The sequence below is a fragment of the Anarhichas minor genome, unplaced genomic scaffold (genome assembly GCF_050575085.1).
Source record: "Anarhichas minor isolate MPS153535 unplaced genomic scaffold, ASM5057508v1 ptg000014l, whole genome shotgun sequence".
NCBI classification, from domain to species: domain Eukaryota; kingdom Metazoa; phylum Chordata; class Actinopteri; order Perciformes; family Anarhichadidae; genus Anarhichas; species Anarhichas minor.
The window spans coordinates 6,358,059-6,381,006 of record NW_027466460.1 but is presented as its reverse complement, the minus strand read 5'-3'; the positions used below and the strand labels follow the sequence as shown (position 1 = coordinate 6,381,006).

At 42.3% G+C, this 22,948-nt stretch overlaps 1 protein-coding gene across 1 annotated transcript; it reads left to right on the top strand.

The window, feature by feature from the left end:
• Positions 1-588: 588 nt before the first annotated feature.
• Positions 589-22,801, top strand: prss12 (serine protease 12). The gene is made up of 13 exons (XM_076091241.1): positions 589-922; positions 2,536-2,674; positions 3,856-4,028; positions 4,465-4,615; positions 5,194-5,372; positions 6,169-6,310; positions 6,409-6,629; positions 9,438-9,579; positions 14,065-14,270; positions 14,873-14,951; positions 15,710-15,832; positions 20,187-20,482; positions 22,313-22,801. The coding sequence occupies exons 1-13, from the start codon at positions 589-591 to the stop codon at positions 22,642-22,644; spliced, it is 2,517 nt and encodes an 838-aa protein (XP_075947356.1). The 3' UTR covers positions 22,645-22,801.
• Positions 22,802-22,948: the final 147 nt, after the last annotated feature.

The window sequence follows — 22,948 nt, the reverse complement described above, 5'->3', positions numbered from 1 at the left end:
GGATGATAAATGGGTTTATGTACTGTAGGTTCGTGTTGAAGGATATTGCTTAAAAATGACGATGAGCTTCAGAAAGTCATAAAGCATATCGATCTCATCAAAACTAACAAGTAAACAACTGGCTACGCGTTTTGGCCATGGCCGTGTTGCCACAATAGGCATTTCTCAAAGTTGTGGGCGCTCTAAGTGGATTATAAGGACTATACGACTGACTGCTTACAGTATGGCTAAATATCACATTATATAGGATGGAGCCCCCTCTACTCTGCAAATGTGCTCTAGAAACCATATCATTACTTTGATTTAATATAGGATTATTTTTCATAAAATAGCCATAATATAATTGTGTAAATCGCAATATGGGGGGGGGCAATTACTCCGAATATTGGATTTCGGTTGGAGGGCTGATTTCCCAGTAGCCCACGCAAATAGGAGTTTCATTGATCCGCGTCGTTTCTCCTTTCCCGGTTCACTCTCGTCCCACGGTAGGGCGATGAGGCTGACTAAAAATCGTCTCCTCAGATGATGATAGAGGCTGCTGCTGATTGAAGCATCGTTCTAAGCTGCCTATACAACCAGAGACCAAACATGAACGCGGCATTTATTGCTCTAACAGCCGCGCTTTTTGCTGCGAATAGTGGCTTCTGTTATTCCAGTAGCGTCCCTTCATTCATCCTGCCGTTCACTGACTGCGTCCAGAGCCGTGGGGAAGGCGGTTTCTACCAGGGAGCGATAGACGTCACCGAGTCCGGCACCCGGTGCATGAACTGGACAGAAGTGGACGGCTTCAGGGAACGCAACCCGGGCAAAGGAATTGGGGAGCACAATCACTGTCGCAACCCGGACGGCAGGATTCGACCCTGGTGCTTTTTCAGGAACCACAAAGGCAGAGTGGACTGGGGGTACTGCGACTGTAAACAAGGTAAACACGCAGGCCTATAGTCACACAGCAATAGGCTATAGTGTGTTGTGTTGCTTTTCATGCTCTTCTGTAGAAATATGTCGAAAACAGTTTGAACTAGACACACAGGAACTGAAATGACCCGACCCAAACAAGCCCCTGTAATTTGCTACATACTAAATCATTGTTGTGGGGCTGATGAATAGCAGATAACTGTGCAGTTGTTTTGTGTTTGGTGTGCGATTGTCTTAACAAATGTTCTAGCTCCACTGGTGTTAAACTCAGGAAGCCCAAGCTTAAATAATTAGACAAGACACACCTAAAGAGTCCCAGGTGTGAGTCGGTATGCAGATGGCGTGTCTAAGCACATTTGTGCTGTAATGAGTGCACAGGTATTTGCTGGTGTGGGAATAACACAGTCTAATGGATCCCAGGTGTAAGAGAATAAAGTGAATAAGCTCAATAAAAATCTCTCTTCTAAATAGTTTGCCATGGGAACACCACACTATCAATACCTGTCAAGCATGCAGGCTTGCACTGCTAAGTGTTGCTAAAATGAAAAGTGATGGCAAAGGATGGCCCCTACATCTCTGGATTGATGAAAGGTAGAAACGTAGAGAGAGAACGAGAGTGGTGAGAGGAATAGAGTGTGTGATTTTCATCTGGCACAAGACAAGCAGCCTGTGGTATTTTTAGTGTCGGGCAAAGCATGGGTAAATTATCTCCTGGTAATTGAAACATGGAATTGTCATTCATTGATCCAGTTATTACAGATGTTTGGACAATTACAAGCCTTTAGAAGGGGTGGCCAAATTTGAAGTCTGAATTCTGTTAATTTTGTGTCTATGACCTTTTACCGAAATGATATACAGCCACACACCAGATGTCTCTGATTTAAGTTCAGATATGCTGATGGCAGTAACAGGCAGGCACATACCTGTATATATGTGTGTGTGTAAATGTGTGAGATAGAGAGCATGCACCCTTACATTATATGTTGCCATAATAACTCTTCCCAAATGTATCAAATAGATAGACACAAAACAAACTTGTTACTCCAACAATAAACACACACTGTATCCATGTATTTTATGTGGAAACGTCTTGAAACATTCAATTCCAAATCCTGAATAGGACGTGGCTAAAAGTGATATCTTCAATTGTATGACAGCAAGGTAGGCCTATGGGGCCACACACGGAGGGAATCCCCTTTATTCTCTGGGGAAAGAAAAATATGCTGAGTGGATAGCTAAATATGTCACTTGCTGTGAAAATGAAAAAGACAACCAGAAGCACGTCTTGTTTTTTCATCTTTTTATAAAGTAGTTGTGATGTGCTGACACACAGGAACTGTTTTCTCTTTGGATGTCATAATCTGAAGTGCAATGAGAACTTCCATATGCAGCTGTTTTGACACAGACCGATTCACTGCTTCATTTATAAGACAGTTCTACCCCTGTAAATGTGCTCTCCTGTCATCTCATTTCATCCTGCTACTTTACTCTCTCTGACACCCTGCCTATATCTTGTCATATGGTGTGACACATCTCTTTCGTGTCATCTTTTATCCCCCAGTTTAGTATGTGCTGTATTATTAAACATCTGCTGTTCTCCAACCCTCTTTCCATACCCAGGCTCTGTGCGTCTGCAAGGAGGCCGCTCCAAGCTTGATGGCAGGGTGGAAGTCTATCTGGGAGGAGTGTGGGGGTCTGTCTGTAGCGATGACTGGGGGGACGAAGACGCTGCAGTGGTTTGCAGACAGCTGGGCAAGGGGTGAGAGAGCACACATGCATACACATGCGCTCAGACGTGCAATATTTGCCGCTCTCGTCTGCCTCTTGCTTCTACATACGTATTCAGACACAGGTGCAAGTACAATCCCCATCTGTCGTATGAATTCACAATGTGAAGCAGCCCACAGAGGTCTGACATATGGTTCGAGTGTGATGGAATTTTGGTGGGAATTTAAGAGAATTTAAGAATACTTACAACGCAGACATACATATGCATGCACTCTCTCCACAGTCTTTGTACTTTTCTTGTGTGACCCTTGCATTCCACCCCCTCATTCCCCAGAGGTATTTAAATACCTTCAGTGCTCAGCTATATACCTTGTTACCAGCTCTCTCTTTGTCTCTGTCTCTCTCTCACACACATGTACGACTGTGTCTCATGGTCTTGAATTTTGAGATGCTTTAATGGTGGAGGAGCCATTGATTTGCAGCGTCTCAAGGGAGCCTGCAGACAGATCATACATGTCGACGGTGTTATTAAGCTGCGGAGCGTCTTACTACCCTGGAGAACAGAGCCGTTCTGTTAACATGCTACACATGTTAACACGCCAGCGCTGGCACGCATGCTGACAGGAACACATGCCGCTGTGTGCATATTCACACAGGAGTCAATACAAGTCCTCAGCGGAAAGGAAAGAGGGCAAATGTCAGACATATGTCAGCTGGAATGGTTGGTGATGATTTTCACGCGGCCAGTTATTGAAGCTGTTGGGTGTAAAACGTCTGACCGCATTGGCCCTGGAATGGCAGATCATGAACATACAGACGGCTGAAGGTTACTACTACCAGATGTTAATGACTGCTGTACTTTTTCCTCTGAGATGGTCCGCCTTTTTGCCTAGCTGCAGGATTTATCTCAGATGATATGAAAAAAAAAGTGTCAACTCTACTGAGGTTGCATCTATCCTGAAAAATGTTATTAGATGAGACTGGAGGGAAAAAAAGTGTTTCTGTAGCTCACCTGGTACATGTTGCACATGCAACATTTATTAAGGCTTTGATTCCAGCCGGAGCCCTTTGCTGCATGTCATCCCACTCTTTCACCCTGCCTTTCCTGGTTCTCTCCAAGCTAACACTATCCACGAAAGCATAACTGTCCAAAAATTTAAATTGAATTTAAATTAGTAAAAGTAAATTGTTTGCTTATCGATCCCATTCCAGGATCTCAGGTCGTGCACGTGAAGTTCCCCTGTTTCGGCCAAGCATGGCCAAGCTCCATTGGAGGGCAGTCCATTGCCAGGGAGAGGAGCCAGACCTGCTCCAGTGTCCTAAGACTACTTGGAATGGAGGGGAATGTCCTCAGGCTGCAGCCATCACTTGCATACAGCAGCAAGGTACACACTCCTCATAGGGAATCAACGGCTCTTAACGTGGCGATGTGGAGATACACCAAATCTGTTGATGTATGTGAAGTGGACAGATGCTAGACCTGGGGGGGGGGGGGGGGAACCGGAGGGTGGGCACTAAGCTTCCGCAACGGCACCATGGGTCGGGACGGCGTTATTAACTGTACTCGCCATATCAGCCCAGTGGGGCACGCTCATATGCACTAACATGCACGCGCGGCCATCCCGGCTATGAAAACAAAGCACAGTGAAGCTCAGATAACAACACACACAGAGGGAGAGTGACTTCATTCTCTGCTCAGGTAAACATTACTCCACTATATCTTTTCATAGCAAATAGTTGTTTGCTGCTATATTAATGCTCTGTACATCAAATAGTGGTCATTCCGTATGTGATAATGTGTGTATTCATGCTTGGTTTCAGCGGTAGTGGTGCTCCCTATACGGCTGGTGGGTGGTCGATCAGGGTCAGAGGGCGCAGTGGAGGTCTTCCATGCGGGGCAGTGGGGTTCCATATGTGACGACCAATGGGACGACAGTGATGCAGAAGTAGTGTGTCGACAGTTGGGGCTGAGGTGAAGGGTCACACACACACACATACACGCACATATTAATGTTCATATTCAGATTCATTCTATCTCGTAGTTAGCATAAATTAAATACATTGTGAGTATGAGAAAACGAGGAACAAGTGTGAAGATAGAAGCTTAGATGAGTTAATGTGGGTGTCCAGCCGTGTGTCTTTCCCTCTGTCTCCAAAAGTATGAGAAGTATTCTTTCCATTCGGACACACGCAGAGAGAGGAGCGAGCAGTAAAGAACATCTGGGGGTCAGATAATGAATCAGGCTCATTGTTCCTGCATGAATTCTGGTAACACAGAGATATGCATATTTAGCAACACTACACTCGCCGCAAATGTTCGCGTGTGCATTTTGTGTGTATGCCACTGTGGTGTTGGTGTTGCAATGTCTATGTATTCTCATATATGCATAACAAGCAATTTTCCAAAAGTTTATTTGAAATACAATAGGTTCATTCCATTCAATATCCAGACTAAACATGTTGTAAGCCAGTCATTGCATCTTTTTTTCTCATTGTATCACTATTTCTGTAAACCAAACCTTTCTTCTGTACCTTCTCTGTTCTTTGTAGCGGTGTGGCAAGGGCATGGGGCCAGGCACATTTTGGCAAGGGTTCAGGCCGTGTGTGGCTGGACGAGGTGCGTTGCACAGGCAATGAGCTCACTCTGGAGCAGTGTCCAAAAAGTGCCTGGGGGGAACACAACTGTCTGCACTCTGAAGATGCAGGAGTGTCCTGTAACCCTCTTACAGGTAGAACAAGAGCCTGACTTGGTATAAGCAATCCATAACATTCACATTTTTATCTTTCACATACATAGACATGGAAACCCCTCCAGAAATTCACACCATATTGTAGCAAAAGGGTTTGCATGTACCCGTGACCCCTGAAGCTGGGTTCCTGGAGCCAACAGAGATTTTGACTTGTCAAACACAGGTGTAACTGATTGCATTAATAATGGTTGCTTTCCATTTCTGGTGCCTAAACTGAAGAGAGCAATCATTTAAGTTATTAGTTACTCCTGTGCCTTTCCTGTTATGACTAGTCAAAATGTTCTCTTTGAAAAAGGTATGGCAATTGGTCTCAGGAGAGACAAACAAATCAAGGACCCCCAAGAGAAGGGTGCAAGGGGAAAGGCATTGGAGAGGTGCTTTTAGGAGAGCTCATGGTGGATAGACCTTGAAATATGAAGGTTGACTATTGCCCATCTGTGTGCTTTCACCACTTACAAGTAGAGGATTAGGAGTCCGGTGTGTTGCCAGGTGACCAATGTGTGAAGGTAGAAGTCTAAAGAACTGAATCCTGGCTACAGACACTGGCTTTTAAGCCAGATTACGATCTCCCAGAGCTTTGCAGCCAGAAATGACTGCATAGTGTTTTATTAGGAATTGCAGCATTTTGTTGCAATATTGTGATCAATAATTCAATCTATTTAAGATTTTTTTTTAAAAGCTACACGCGGATGGAAGGCCAGGAAAAAATATATACATTTTCAAATGTATCCTCATTAGCGACTCACTCTCTGCCCGTCTCTGTCTTCATCTCCAGATGGTTCCGTTAGGTTGGTAGGGGGCACAAGCAGCTACGAGGGACGTCTAGAAGTATTTTACCGTGGTCACTGGGGAACCGTGTGTGATGATGGCTGGACAGACACTAACACACACGTCGTGTGTCGACAACTTGGTCACAGGTAATGTGAAGAATTCATGCGCATACAAAATAATATTATATAAACTTTTGATAAGAAAACAATATGTGAGTTTGTGTGTGTACATGTCTACCTTTCAGATTAGGTGAGACTCTCCTCTCCGAAGGACTAGACATCACACCAGTCCCACGCTTCGGGGTGGGGTCAGGTCCCATTCTCCTGGATGACGTGAGCTGCACAGGGAAAGAGCCTAGCCTACTGCTGTGCAACAGGAAGGAGTGGCTCCGTCATGACTGCACACACCATGAAGATGTTAACATCGCATGCACCCCTGATCGCATTGGAGAGAGTCTTCCAACGAGTAAGATCGAATCTTATCTTACAATAAGACCTTAAATGGTTGCAGATAGCATAGAAACCATGAATGGGCGAGAGAGGCTCATTATGAACTTTAAAATGTTGCTCATGTATGTAATTAGATACTGATACATATATTGTATGTGCATATGTGTCACAGTTTTTGGACTTTGAAAGACAAAGAGTGGGCTTTTTGAATATGGTAATGGTCTTTCTCAAAAATCCCATTCTGCTTTGAGAGTTGATCTTGACACAGAAACGCCACTCGTAACTTTGCTTATTTTAGTCCATATTAAGGCTTTTGATATTGTCGATCATTTGATTTTATGTTGCCATTGTTGAATACAATTCATCAATCCTCTTTGAATTCGGAGTGCCTCAGGGTTCAGTCCTGAACCTGTTTCTCTCCTCTTTCTATTGCAGCAACCGCAATGTACATACAAAGAGATTGAACATTGTGATGTCTGAAAACCTCTTTTTGTTAAATCCGAATTCATCATCATTGGTCCAGATATAGAATCTCCCCTAATCTTGTTTTACTGTTTTCTAATATCATCATCCCTTGTATTAACAATAGTACAACTCTCTCTTCAGTCCTGTTTCCCTGAGATTCAAAAAGAAAAGATTCTATCTATTTAACCAGCATTATTTAAATTCTCTTTATATACGCAATGTAAACTTTTAAAGTAAAGTTATTACTCGAGGATGCCGCAGCCCATTTCCTTTTTGAGATCCAGTTGGAGACTATAAATCACTATTTTAGAATCTCTGCACTGGTTACCCATGTCTTTGGAGTCTCCAGATTTTAATGAATATTTTCATCACTTTTATATGTGGTAAGCTCCAGACTACTGACCTTTACTCCCCTTTTTGCTGAGCTCTGCCTGAGATCTTCTGGTTCTTCCTTTTTAGTGGTTCCTAGGTGGAGGCTAAAAACAGTTTGTTATCAGTAATAAGGGTAGCATAAAAGAAGCACTGTAGAAGATAAACTTTGCACTAATAGCACTCATACTTTAAAGGCAGTGAAGAACAGGAAACCAAATGATGAAAGCCTCCATGTAATTTCCTTCACTTCATAAAACCCGGTAATGGAAGTGCAAGCTGGTCTGAAATCTGTTCCTGAGATCTCTGCCAAACTCAACCTGCAGTCAATTTGATCTCATCTTACTTAGATGAGTAAAGCCAACATTCTCCAACAGACATATAGAGGATGATGTAAGTCATAACTCTAATAGGCACAGCTGTTAGTTGGCTTTTCCTGCCTTTATTACTGGGACTCTTGTAAAGCCGTCATGATTAAATGGACCGACTGCAAACCTATACCTAAAGTAAGTCTCCCTCATGCCACTATTCCCAATTGCAAGACCATAACTATCAGGCACCAGTGGGGTGATGTGTTGCCAGACACACATAACTCTGCACCTTTTACTTCTTTATAAGAGGAGACAGAAGGGTTCAGTGGTGTTACTACTTGCTGAAAGAGGGGGAGAGGGTTGAATGGTAGCACCATTAATCCAGCCTATTTCTATAGCCTTCAGACACCAATAAAGATATGTGAGCATAGAGCTGGATGGAACCAGTAGTGGCTGAGATTTTACCTCATACTGTATATAACATTATATAATGTTGAATCTAACAGATATGAGTCTGATAAGTCTGGTGAATGTCACAGAAAGGATACATCATGTTTTCTTTCAGTGATGATAAGTTGGGTTTAAGTAGCTTATGTTTTTGAAGAAGAGTCTGAGGGACACTCTCGCTCCACAAACACCCTCTAAAGAACGCGTGTCATTACTACATAGCATTCGTGTGTGTGTTTGTGTGCATTTGTTTGAGTGTTTGTGTGTACACAAATCCCTCTTTCTCGCTCAACATGCTACAGGCAGATTGGTTTATGTTGTTTTTGGAAAAGGAGACAAAGCAGATAAGCCAGGCTTTGCTTTGAACTCTCCCTCTCTCTCTCACACACACACACACACACACACACACACACACACACAGTCTGGTGTGGGGGACCAGCACATTAGGGTTGTATCAGAGCAGCAATTTAACGTGTGTGTGCGTGACGTGTGTACTGAGAGGGAAAAAAGTCTTTGTATTTCTAAGGGAGAGGACAAAGATGAGCATTTCCTCAATAGCAAACACCAACAAAGAGGTAAACATTCCCACAATTTCCCCCTCTTACAAATTCTTATGTGCCACACACAAAATGTTTGAATGTGGCATGCCATTCAACTCCACACAGTGCAATACAATGTTTGAGCAACAAAACACAACAACCAACTTTATACATCACAGCATACAATTCCAAACACTTGGCAAGAGTGTAAACTGACCCTGAAATTGTCCACGCATGGAAAAGACATCGGCATTCACGTAAATGTGATTAGTGTGTGCATGTGTGGGCAGACAAATGAGGATGGATGGTTTAAACCTTAAGCCCAGACTTATTTGATTAACAGTGTGAGTGAATACCATTTGAGAGAGAAAGAACAAGAAAGGGAGAGTGTGAAAAACAGAGAGGCAATACATCTTTTCATAGCGACAGGAGTCTAAAAACAAAAGTGGTTATGTGCATGAAAACAGACAGGTGTTCAAGCAACTTCCTTTGTAGGGAACATGAGCACACATGCCCCATTCACTAGACTTGCTAGCCTGGAGGAGTTTTTGGGAGAGTATGTGTGTAATGTCTTTGAGTATTTCTAGACTCAGGGGTTTTGGGTAACATCAGAGAACAAAAATAAACCTGTGCCAGCAGCGTGAGTCTATGTGGTCGGTCTAAATTGCGTTTGTGCACATGTGTGTTCTCCAGGTGTGCTGGTGAGACTTGTGGGAGGAGAGAGCCCTAGGGAAGGCAGAGTGGAGCTCTATCTGTCCGGACAATGGGGGACTGTGTGTGATGACGGATGGACTGATCGTGACGCCGAGGTGGTTTGCCGACAGTTAGGATACAGGTATGTATATGTACAACTTGCACACTGATTTGCATGCATAAGCAAAAAGAATGCCATATGAGCAGACAGAGTTGTTAAAAGTGGGTATTTCCACACATTGCTCACAGATGTAGGTTCAGTTAGGAGGAGGAAATATTACCAATACGTTTCGAGAGATGGGTGCATTTTACGGATCCAATGATTATTTTCCTTATCGATTGTCGTGGTCCATTTGTCATTTGGCTGACAAGCTAAAAAGTGAAAATGCCCAATAACCCAAAGATGTTCAGTTTACTACAATAGATGGCTGAGAAAACCTGAAAACATTCACTTTTGAGAAAGTGCTTTTTGCTTCAAAACTGAAACGATGAAAAGTTAATTAACTTTGACAGTTGACTCAGTTGACAATTTTCTGCTGATCATTTTATTTTCAGTCGTGGTCCGGATGTTGGAATAGAGGTAACATGTTGGAGGCATTGCAATGTGATCACTCTATACATTACACTTCCTTAAGTGAATCCAGACGGCCTCTGTTTGCAAAATCAATCACCACTTCTAAACCTGGCATTTGTTTTATACACTTGCTCCCGCTTTCTCTGTCCGTCTTTCATCTCTCAACCCTTCTGTTTTCAGTTTGCACATCATCACGCACGTCTCGAGTTTCAAGCAGACCTACAATGGACAAACTAAAGTATGCTTTGAATCATTTAAGATGACTGTATTTTATTAATCAATCTGTACAAATTGTGCGCTCAAGTTTTTGAGCACTTCTTATAGCTGCTGGTGTGCTGCCAGCTGCTTTTATTAGGGGTTTTAGCTGTGCCCTTTTGCAGAGCCAAGATAAACATCCAATTAAAGGGCAGGCTAATTGTGCATATGACTCATTCACAGTGACAAGATATTTTGAGGGAAAGCCAACTACCTCATCTTATTCTCTCGCTTCCCATTATCTCTTCTCGCTGAGACACTGTCCAGATTTCCAAAACATTGGCAATGGGATGGCAAGGGACAACTGTACTGTAACAAACTGTCTTTATTTTCTCTCTTATCACTGCTCTGCATGGGACACCCCTGCCTCATGCTTCGTTCACACTACACAACTTTGACCCTGACTTTCCGTCTTTGGAATTCCCAGACAAAAGCCCCAGATCAGAGGGAAATCCACGTTGTCTTGGCCCTCGAGCGATACCTGTGAACTGTTCTAACGGCTCGTGGGTGCATCGCAGACGCATTCCAGATATCTAGCATGCTAAATATCTGGATCTGTCCAGGAGCTACAGCCAAGGAGTCAAAAAAATCATTTTTTTGAGGGAAAACCTGGCGGAGTGGTCGCCTCACCTGTGTCAAATCAAAGTTGTTGTTGTTGTTGTTGCACCTAGGGTGTTGGATGTTTGCATGAATAAATATAACACAGTGACTGATCCACATAGGGGAAATAGTAGAGTTGTGTGGAAACAGGCCATTATGTGAACATGTGTGCCGACGGCAACATCGATAAGCATGACAAGGCTACGCCCGTGTCACTACTCGCACCTGATTTTGTGACAAAACTAGCTTGGAGACCTCATCAGGATTCCAGATGAAGGATCTCGTAGCGTGTGACCCCCACTGTCGAAAGTCAGTCATGTAGTGTGAAAACCACACAACTTTAAGACTCGCGATTAAAAGACAACAAGTTGTGTAGTGTGAGCAGTACAGCGATCTGACTACTTTGAAAGTCACGTAGCGTGAATTTGACTTTAGCCACCCAATTTTCTGTGACACATCTGTGTGTAAGTGAAAGCCACATCTGGAACACATAAGCGTGAGAGAGGGGAAGTGTGTTGGAGGTGTGTAAAAGCCCTGTAAGGATCATCATCCAGTCTCACACAGGGTGTGGTGAAAGGTCGTTACATACTCAGCAGGTCCCCAAGGGTTAGAGGTTGCTCTAGGGGTGATAAAACAAAAATACACACAGACACACACTTTCACATACAAATTATATTCAAAGACAACAGAGTCACCTTTGACCCAGAGTCACCTTGAATAAGAACCTACATTAAACTGGACAACATGCACATGAAACATTTTTGAATTTGTATTTTGGCAACAATTTAATTTGCTAGTGGTTTAAAAGCCGATAATGTGGATTGAAATGTACCAATCGCTCTTTGTACCAATAATCTGAAAACAGTAACTGACTTGAAAGCAAAGGGAGCTTGTTTGTCTAACTTCAGGCATTTGATGTTGTATTTCTGCAAGTGTGGCAAAAGGCAAAAACGCGAATGTACGACACAGGATACAAGGTATGATCAAAAAGGCTAGATCCGTTCTAAACAGCAGGTGGTCATATAGAGGTCAACAGTCCAAGAGAGTAAACAATAGGCAAAATCCAAAGCAATGAGTACACAGAGTAGAACAAAGACAATCTGGCCGGGGGACAGGGAAAACAAGGGAGTATATAAAGGGGTAGACCAACGGCAAAATCAGGGGCAGGTGAGTAATTGAGGCCAGGTGAGGATAATCAAGGAGGCGGGAAACGTATGAGTGCATGAACTGCAGCAGCAGGGAGCGTTGAGAAAAAACTGCGGTCAAGTCAGTTTTTAGCTGCCTTTAAAGAATACACAGGAAGTCAAAGTTACATCCTGTTAGATCCGATCTGTAAGCTACTTGTAGTTTGAAGACCTCGTTCGGATTTATTTGTGTTTGTAAATATACTGTATATTTATATGGAAATGTGCGTGTAACTGGCATTGTTTGCTATCTTTTGGTATGTGTGCCTGTGAAACACTTTGCTGCTTGTTTTAATATGTGTTGTATAAATAAGCTTTATTATTTCCAATCACACAAGATATGTTTTTAGATTAAACCTTTGTCACACAGCATGAGACTATGAGAACATGAGAATAACCAACAATCTAGCGTTAAGTATTACAATTACACAGAAAAATAGGATTTTCTATAGGATTGTTATGCAGTTGGTGGAGAGCAACCGCGGCGCCTGGCTGTAAAAACTGAGGTTATCGTTGCCCACTTGCTCATGACGTCAGAGCAAGTCAGGATCAAGTCGGACACAAATCTAACCGGCATGCATTGTGCGGCGATCGCCGGTGATCGATTCTGTGCAGGACTGGCTCATCTTGAACGAGCCTAATAACATGGACAAAAACAACAAACAGAAGACCTAAAAACCTTGAACACAAAATTCTCTAGATACTTCATCATCTTCTAAAGATGCAGCACAGTCCAGTCTTCACAAAAACTCAGAGGGCATAGAGCCAGATTGTGACAACCATGTGACAACAAAGGAACAGTAAGAGGCATTTCTTAGATTGAAGACTTGTTTGAAGTTTGTCCAAACTGCATTAAGTGCCTGTTACCTGCAGCTCATGATGCATCCAAGTCACCTTGGCTGCATATTTTATTGCTTTCAACATTTAAAACTGATCCAACAAAAATGCAGCCAAGTCAGGACATATATTTTGAAGATAATTCACGGTACATGGACAGTACATGAAATATGATGAGAAAGAAAATACTTGGCTTTCCGTTCTAAGTTGAGCATTTAGTATCCAAAACAGCTTGTGTTGCATTTTTGACTCATGTTGTGTTACTGTGTGTTGCCACAGAAACACACCAAGCAGGCTTGATGTCAGGCTCTCGGCTTAGCTCCAAGTGACTTGGAGGTTCGTGCTTTGCATGCTAAGTACTGCTCGGGGAGCCATTGGAGACACAGACACAATGCTAGATGTCTCAATAAGTGACATGAGATTCCCTTTGGATGAGTGGGGATACAAGACCTGCCACCCCAGGGACACAACATGAGATCCTCTGAGTCGGTTATCTATCAATCTTAATTAAAATCACAGTTCCATCCTATACAGGCACACCTCGACCTACCGTCTCGTGTGTTAGCTGTTTGCTAATTGAAGTCAGAGGTGAGAAAGTGACAGAAATACTGTTGTTATCAGATTGTGAAAGTGGTTTGACCTGGTTTGCGTCACAGCCAGAGAATGTCAAACCATAACATCTATACTGAGATGTCATCACCTATATGCTTACACATGCAGGGAGAAGGATGTGTCAGGCAAGCATTCAACTTTTCAGTGTTTGTGACACGATTATAGGTAATGTGGAAAGATACACAGAATTAAATTATTTAAAAAAACGTAAGAGTTATATTCACTTCAAACATTTTTTAAAAATCAAATCAACAAAACCAAAAATATATGATGAACTAGATGTTCTAAGAGCTAAGCTTGAATTGTTAAAAAAAAAAAAAAAGCTTTTCAAGACTTGCTCTTTTGTTGATTTTAATTTTGTTTTGCTGCTTTTGAATCTGTTGAAATCCTGTCTTTTGATATATATAATGCTTTTATTCTGAGACTAATTTTGCCGTTTGTTTTGTCTCCAGCCTTAAGATGAAGTACTTTTTCGGCAGTTCTAATAGTCTTCCAGTTTAACAAAATGTATACGGCAATGGCAATGAAATGCCTGTGTTTTCTGGGTCCTGTCCATCCTCCACAGTGGTGTGGCAAAGGCCCGTGTGATGGCTTACTTCGGGGAAGGGACAGGGCCCATCCACGTGGACAATGTGAAGTGCAGCGGCGAGGAGCGTTCGTTAGCAGATTGCATCAAACAGGCACCCGGCACACACAACTGTCGCCATAGTGAGGACGCCGGGGTCATCTGTGACTATGGTGAATCGCAACCCAGCTACAAAGAGCTCAAAGGTCAGTCAGGTCTGTTTTTATAATAATAAATGTAGCTCTTGTGATTGATTTGGAGCATATGAGTGTGCATTGATCACGCATGAGACTAGTGTGTTTAGCAAACATTTCAGTTATCTTATATACACTGAGAAATGAATGAGAAACAAATAAAGAAAAGCCAGGAGGTAAGATTCTGAGAGGAAAGCGGGCAGCACTTCAGTTTGTGCGTATCCAGATGGTAAAATGGAGAGAGCAATGTTATTGCTTCACCCTGTCTGTCACACATCAGGGCAGACTCGCACAATGCTATCCATTACCTGCACATATGCTATTACTTCCCTTTCTCACAGGCACATACTGCGGAAAGTCAAACCAGTGCAGGAGGGTGTTTTGTCTCTTCAGTATGATGAATTACATCTTCTACACACAGACTATGAAAATGATCCCCCATTTATTTAATTGACTTTATTTCAGGTTCACATGTAGTGAAAGATTTGAAAAATGTAATCTAAATATTTAATAAGAGCAACATCTGAGCGCAAATGAATGGTTTAACAATCATCACCCTCCCACACACTCTCACATATACGCACACCCAATGGTTCCTCTTTTGTCTCTGTCAGATCCTGTCAACTCAATTTGTGGTTTGCGGCTCATACACACTCGCCAGCGCCGAATCATAGGAGGAGAAAACTCTCTGAGGTAAGCTGGCTGGAAGGGACATTAGGGATTAATGACAGCACAGAGGACGCCTGCCAGAGATATATAGAAAAAGAAAATTGGACACATTTTCAAGTCAACAGGTCTGAGATGGAAGACAGCTGGTCTGAACCACAGGCAATGGTCTATCCAATTGTATGTACTTCCAAAAACAAACTATATGTGGAAGCGTGGGAAGTGAGTGAGTGACCAAAATAATTTAGATAAAAGAGAAACAGGCGCACATGGCCAATCCAGAAAAACCCGCTGGAATTGAACAAGAAAATCCCATGGTTATGACTTTCTCTGTTTTGCTTTGTGTGTGTGTGTTTATGTTGTGTGTAAGAAAGAGATAGAGAGAGACGGAAAGAGGTTGGGATCAACAGAGAGAAAAGCAACATTTATGCGTATTTGTACGCAAACCGAGTGCGTGCGGTCACATTTATGTGTTTGTGTGTGTGTGTGCATGTTTAGATGACATCCTGCATCCTTACACTACACGAAGCTGCATGTAAACTCTGTCTGCCTGCCAGGTATGCTAATGTTTAGTGTCCTCCAAAAAAAAAAAATCACAAATCATGTTTGGATAGAATTCCTGTCACTCCTGCTGGCTATAGCTGTTTCAGGCTCTGTTTTTATCAATCAAGGTTCAGTAACGACATGCTGACTTTTCAGTACATAGTACTTTATAGTATATTTGTGCACTTTTATAATTCCTTGTGTGTTTGTGTGCATGTCTGGCTTTGTGCTCATGTTTGTAGGGGCGGCTGGCCATGGCAGGCGGCGGTTCGTTTGCGAGGATCTCGAGGAGACGGGAGGTTGGTGTGTGGAGCGACTCTCATTGACACCTGCTGGGTCCTCACCTCGGCACACTGCTTCAAAAGGTCAAACACACACACACACACACACACACACACACACCGACATCTACTTACACACAAATGCATGTGTCACAATTTGAAAGGCCATGTTGAACTTTTAACAGCCAACTCATCTCAGGCAGCAGGTTCAGTATGGAGGCCAGGAAATAATAACCCACCTTCATGTATGTGTTCACGGGCCTCTCAATACACGCGACACAACATGGGTCTTGCCTCTCATCCTGGCCACTGGTCTTTTCCACACGCCCACAACGCTGGACAGACAGCAATTTATTCTGTCAGCATCATTGATTGGCTTGTTAACTGTGGTGGCATTCCACATATAGTAAGAATTAAATATACTGTTTCAATACACTAAGTACAACTAAATCATGCAATAATTTAGTGCTCTAAGCCCACTGTGAACCCACTTTCAAAGCTGCTCTCCTGACGTAACGCATAAACGTAAGCTTTTACATTGTCTGTTAGGATTTTCTGCACGTTTGAGGTTTGAAGTTATCTTTATTCAATGAAATGTGGGTGTACATATGTATGCACTCTTCCTGCAGCTTGAACTAAACAAACGAGTCCGACAGAGGCATGAGAATCTCAACAATGTAAGCAGTGATCAGTGGGTGGTGCAGGCTGTGGTTTGTGGTGCAGGCAGCCAGAAATTCATCTGGTCTGGGGGCCTCTACATGGCACCACCAACATGAAATCAATCACTTAATGCATAGAGCAGAAAAGGCAGCAAAAAAAAAAAAAAAAAGAGCTGAGAAAGTTGGCGGTTGTGAGGACGCTAACCCTAGCGCCTGCCTTTAATATTTGTACAGGACATGTAAGGTTCTCAGACTGTATATTAAGAATAATATCTTTTGTGTTACGTTACCAAGTATTAGTTCCAACATTTGGGTTTAGGAAAACCAGAACTCTTTACCGGCTCCAGCAGCTCTACCACTATAAATCCTGATATTTCCAGATTAAAGAGAGGATGAGGTCGTTCACAAAATCCTTTCCAGTGCCATTTCTCCAGCCATCCCCAGTCCCTTTCCACTGCCAGAGTTGTACTCCTAATGCAGGAACCTCAACTTTGCGATGTGTCTTGTACACCTTCTTCCTTTATTAAACGACACACACAGGAAACAGACATCTGTGCTATGCTGCAAATTAAGACCACGAGGGATGTAGCAATCAGGACTTCTACGACTGATTAACGGAAGCACTGCAAGCAGTTGACTACCAGTGTAACTGCAGACTGACATAAATCATTTCACTGTCCGACTGTTTACTAACAATGGTAAGTCATTTAAAACTGCACAGTAGTCACTATAGTAACCACAATAGTTAGCCTCAAGCACAACAGGCTTTAACAGTTTATTCTTGTCGTTGAATGTCATAGCTCGCTTGAGTAAATAAATGACAGGCTTTATCCAAACACATTAATTATATGTTAGTGTTGTGCTTAACGTGCCAGGTGCTCACTCAGCTACTGCCTCAGGCGTTGCTTCCTATATTGAACAGGTTTTAATAATTGATTGTAGCTCTTGGAATTCGCCTTCACATTCAGATTGATGACACTCCTTTAAAAGACATTTTGCTGACTGCTGCAGATTAGCACAACATTTGTACAGCAAATCAGCACAACGTCCCTAGTGTAACAGTTAAGTATTTCTGGTAGACTTTTTATTTTGCTAAGAGGATACTCAAAGTCCACACCTATACACTACATATGACATGACAGAAATCAAAGTATTTTTTAGCTGTATGTAAGATAGTTGTTATGTTAGACATTGTAAGCAGACACAAAGTGTCAGACACGACAAAGTACTTGTCTTGCCTGCCTGATCACATATCAGACTTCAGTGGCCCGAGCTGTTAGCCTCAGCCATAACAGCTTTGAAAAGTAATTTGCTGCATGCAAGCCAGAGCATGCAGACCAAGATAGGGACTTCCGACTTCACAGTGTCACCTTTCATATATGGTAACCAAAATAGGGTGATACACATACAAGCACACACAGCAACAAACAAACAAACACACCCATGCAGGCAAACAATATACAGAAAATACATCAACAAGTTAGCATACCCATCTCTTCTTGCTCTAGATTGCACACAAGCACAGATGACGTAAAGGTGCAACCACCAAACGCGATCATGTTACCTTATCCCTTACACTACCATTACCATTAATAGGTTCATAAAAAAATGACCTCAGGTCAGTGGTCACATGCTGTCAACATATTTAACCTATTTATACCTTCTTGCTGCACAGCTGGTGGCAGGCCAACAGTAAGATTTGGAACTGTTATGAGCAACAACAACGTGTGAAAGGTAACTTAGATGTTACACATTCAAACTCCATTCTAATCCTGAGATTTCGCCTTCATGGTGGGTATGTACTGTACGCAAATGGCTGCTCAGCAATCTCCGCTCTGCCACGAACTTCGTGGCATTCCCAGGTCAGGAAATCTTTCCGGAAACACTCTACCAGTTGTAACTGGACACAGACAGTTGGCTCGATTGAAAGGCCTCCTTCCTTCTCTCCTCTCCTCTCCCTTGTCCCTGACTTACCCTACTCCTCTCTCCTCTCCTTCTCTCCCACTTGGCCAAACATCTTCAACAAGTAAATTGAAAAGCATGGAAACACTTAATTATGTCAACCTATGAGTCAGTTGAAAACATAAACACAGACACTGACAGTTTTTTTGTTATCATTCTCGCCTATAATCGCTTTTCCTAGAAGCAGTGTAGCGAGTGTGTAAACCGTCCTCAGTCATGATTTATAATGAATTGATAGAATGTATAAAATGCACTTCAATAATGTTGTGTTGAAGAAAGGGGTACAGCCGAGATACATAGAAACCATGTAGCTGATAAGTTTCTTGGGAAAAGCTTTTAGGACCGTCTGATTGAGCATATGAAACATTAATAAGACTTCGGGGGAACACAAACAATATACATTGTTGAAAATGTTGCTAAAAACAACAAGACCATTTTAAACAAGGGGTATAAAATAGTAATATTTTCTAACATGATATACATACTTCAAGGGAAGGTGACCTGAGCCAAAACACCTGTGTGTCCTCAGTGTTAGTGCTTGTACTTTTTCAAGCTGTAGAGCAGGGGTGTCCAAACTTTTTTCAAAGAGGGCCAGATTTGATAATGTGAAAATGCCCAAGGGCCAACAGTCCCTGCTGACATTATTTTAAACAATACAAGTAGCCTTGTAGATAAAACGGGGATGAATTTATATCATTGTATAAAGAGAGTGACATGAGAAGATCAATCTCATGTCTGTAAGTTAAATCAGCTATAATCACTATTTTAAAGTGATTAGTGACTCGTCTAAAACATTTAAAAAAGGAAAAACTTCAATAGAATTATTCTGATACAATGTAGCTTCTTTACATTCTATTAGAATGTAAAGAACTTACATTCTGATACAATGTAGCTTCTTTACATTCTATTAGAATGTAAAGAAGCTACATTGTTGCCTTTTCTTTTCTTTTCTTCCCACAAGAACGTAATTTTGTCAGGTTGATAAAAAAATGTCACTTTACTTCCTGACATTGTTATTTTACCACAGGGGTGTCCAAACTTCTTTCAAAGAGGGCCAGATTTGATAATGTGAAAATGCCCAAGGGCCAACAGTCCCTGCTGACATTATTTTAAACAATACAAGTAGCCTATACATACATTGTTATTTAATCATTTTATTTTCAATGACAGCAAATAGCAATGTAACCAAATGTCACATTTCTGACAGCTTGTTGTAGCATTAGCATGTTTGGTCTCGTAGTGTCTCTTTACATTATATTCCTTAAACAAGGCAACAGTCTCATGACTAATTAGGCAGACACAGTTGTTTCGGTTTTCGGTGAAAAAAATATTGCGATCTCCACCTCTCCTGGAAGCGGCGGCCCTTATTATCGACTTTCCTTTTTTTTTACTTGCCGTAACATGACAGTTCAAGGATCAGAGCCAATTTCAAACAGCCAGACAGTTACAGAGTGGTGCTGCCACCATGAGGTAAAAAGAGGAATTGCATGTTGAATTTGTATGATTTATTCATTCCGTTTTGACTGTGCTGGCGGGCCATAAATAATGCATTTTAAGACAGAAGCTGCGGGCCATATAAAATCTGACCTCGGGCCGTGATTGGCCCGCGGGCCGGACTTTGGAGATGTCTACTCTAGATGAACTATGACCCCAGCCAGGGCTCGTAATTTTATTGCACATGGTTTATGTATCAGCCGTGGGATTGCTCTCACACACACACACACACACACACACACACACACACACACACACACGCACACACACTCACTCCTTCTCTAATGGCCTCTCTTGATCCATCCCTATATTTATCTCTGCAGGTATGGAAACAGCACCAAGCAGTATAAAGTTAGAGTGGGTGACTACCACACCCTCGTCCCTGAGGAATACGAAGAGGAGTACGGCGTCGATCAGATTGTCCTCCACCCAAGCTACCGCTCCCATAGTAACGATTACGACTTGGCCTTGGTTCGTCTGTCACCGGGGGCAGTGGGCCAGATGCTAGGAGAGTGTGTGTCATTCAGCCGTCATGTTCTTCCCGCCTGTCTGCCCATGAGGAAAGAGAGAGTGCTCAAACAAGCCAGCAACTGTCACATTACCGGCTGGGGTGACACAGGTGAGGGTGTGTGTGTGTGTTTGTGTGTGTGTTTGTATGTAAAGGGTAGGTGGATACTGAGGCCTTGAGGTGACATCATTTCATTTCATCCTAGCATTTAACGGGAAGGCGACACTGTCTATGGAAAAGTGTAGGACCTTCACAAATGTAAATTATTTTATATTAAGGGCAATGCAGAAAATATATAGATGACATTAAAAGACCGATCCAGCAAAATTTTAGTTTGTGCTTTTTTCCATCTCTATAATGTTCATTTTAGCATTTTTCACAAGCACGTGCCATGACCAGGGATATATTTTCACAGTTCATTCCTCTTGAGCCAATCTGCCTTAAACCTTTCAAATCAAGCAAATGCTGTCTTTATATTGATGCTGACTGAATAAGAGATTGCAGAATTTGGAAATTGTTTTACTAAACCTTTCCTAAAAGTTGGTGTCTGATTTAGAAATCGGCTTTTGTAAATACACAACATTTAATTAAAAATATTTATCAGAACAATTGGATTTTAGAAGATATGTAACAGTTTAAAAAAGCACTGAGAATCAATTAATAAACAATGTAGTAATGTGAAATCAGCAAGGAGGGCCGTAGGAAGTCATATCACACTGGGACTAGTTATTTGGGGTAAAGTCTATTGTACATTTGGACAGACGTTAAAACAGTCATGTGCTGTAATCACAGTATTCCTACCATATGTAAGTCATTTTGAAGGTCAACTGCAAATGCATATAAAGTAGAAGAGAATCCTCCACCAGTAATTACACTTGCTTGACATCCCGCTTTGTATCTGTCCATACACTTGACAGTGTAAACCGACACACATCTGTTAGTGATCTCTTAATAACATGCTGGTGTCATCAATCAGAGCAACGCAGTCACAAAGGGCTAGAGTACACGCTTATGCAAAAAACATGTACTCCCTATTGATAGGTTAGAGTGTCTGTGTGTGTGGGGGGTAATAACACTGTGTGGTCATAGAGAGAACCAACACTGTAGAGGCTTGGGTTCAGTTTTGTCAGTGGCTCCCTTCAGCTTGGATGTACCTTCCATCGTCCATGTGTGGAAAGCCATGGAAGGACCATGTCCTTGTAGAGTGGGTTACAGTAGAAGGGAAGAGGAAATTGGAGGACGGAAATATTTTGGCCACAGAAGTTCCGTGCTGGTAATTGAACAAAGCAACCGGTGACAGTATGTGTATCAGAGGATGCACATTTTTGTTGACAACAGACAAGAGTCGAGACTGGAGACAGGCTCTGCATGCAACGGAATTGTATTTTGTTTTAAGAGACACAGAAAAAGATATGTAATGGGAACCTTCATAAGATGAAAGAAACAGCCTCCCTTAGACTCTGCCAGAAGCCTTGAAAGTGATCTCTAAATTAGAGCCCTCTAATGCCTGAAAAAAGTCAAAGCCTTTGATAAGAAGGTCATGGCAAGTGGAGTCTGCTGCCGGCTGGCAAGACAAGGCAAATAAATATATTTATATTTTGCACAAGTCATGCACTTGGGGAACACCCTGTGCTTCACATCCACAAATTTGAACTATCCTAAGGCACTCTCACCAGACAAGCACAGGCTTGTATGCAAGTTTCATATTGTAAGCTGTGCGAGTACATTTATTTCAAACATCATCACGATTGTGATTGATGCAGTTATATAGCAGCAATTCTGTAGTCTAGTTTTTTTCTCAGACCACTTAAATTAAAATATGCTGAGAGGTTATTATGTCATTTTTGTGCAATGACACTAAATATGATGCTCACACACACACTCTTCCACCTACCTTCTACCTCTCATTCTAAACTCTTCCGCTTTGCCTCTTTTTTTCAGGCCGCTCATACTCCAAGACCCTACAGCAGGCACCCCTCTCCTTACTTCCCCGCCGTCATTGCCAGCAGCATTTCCACAGTGCCTTCACAAGCCGCATGCTATGCGCCGGAAGCATCCAGTCAGAGAGGCGTGTGGACAGTTGCCGCGGTGACAGTGGAGGTCCGCTGGTGTGCGAGCGTCCGGGGGGGGGTTGGGTGGTTTACGGGGTCACGTCTTGGGGTCATGCCTGCAGGACACAGCAGTCTCCTGGCGTCTACACAAAAGTCTCTGCCTTCAGCTCCTGGATACGCAAGGTGATTGGGCGTGATGACAGAAAAGAGAACAAGCGATGAAAGGTGAATGACAAGTTGATACAATTGACTTCTCGATCAGAAAGAATGACTCGATCTACTGGTTAGGCGACAACTGATACAACAATATAATTCATAACTGATTAACTGATGTCATGATGTTGTACCTGATGTAAGTTATAATCTGACAAACGGAGAGCACAATGCAACGCTGGACTTTTTCCAAATAGAATTTTATTTTATATTTTTTGGAGAGAGGAAGGCTTTTCTGTCTTTTCTCTGATCTAAGTCATTAGCACTTATTTTAATGATTTAATATTCTCTTGAGCTGCAAGAATTTGAATGG

Coding starts and splice junctions, on each gene's coding strand:
- prss12 (XM_076091241.1), top strand. CDS start 589: ATGAACGCGGCATTTATTGCTCTAACAGCCGCGCTTTTTGCTGCGAAT. Junction 2,675..3,855: donor TGCAGACAGCTGGGCAAGGG/GTGAGAGAGCAC, acceptor ATCCCATTCCAG/GATCTCAGGTCGTGCACGTG. Junction 20,483..22,312: donor TACCGGCTGGGGTGACACAG/GTGAGGGTGTGT, acceptor TCTTTTTTTCAG/GCCGCTCATACTCCAAGACC.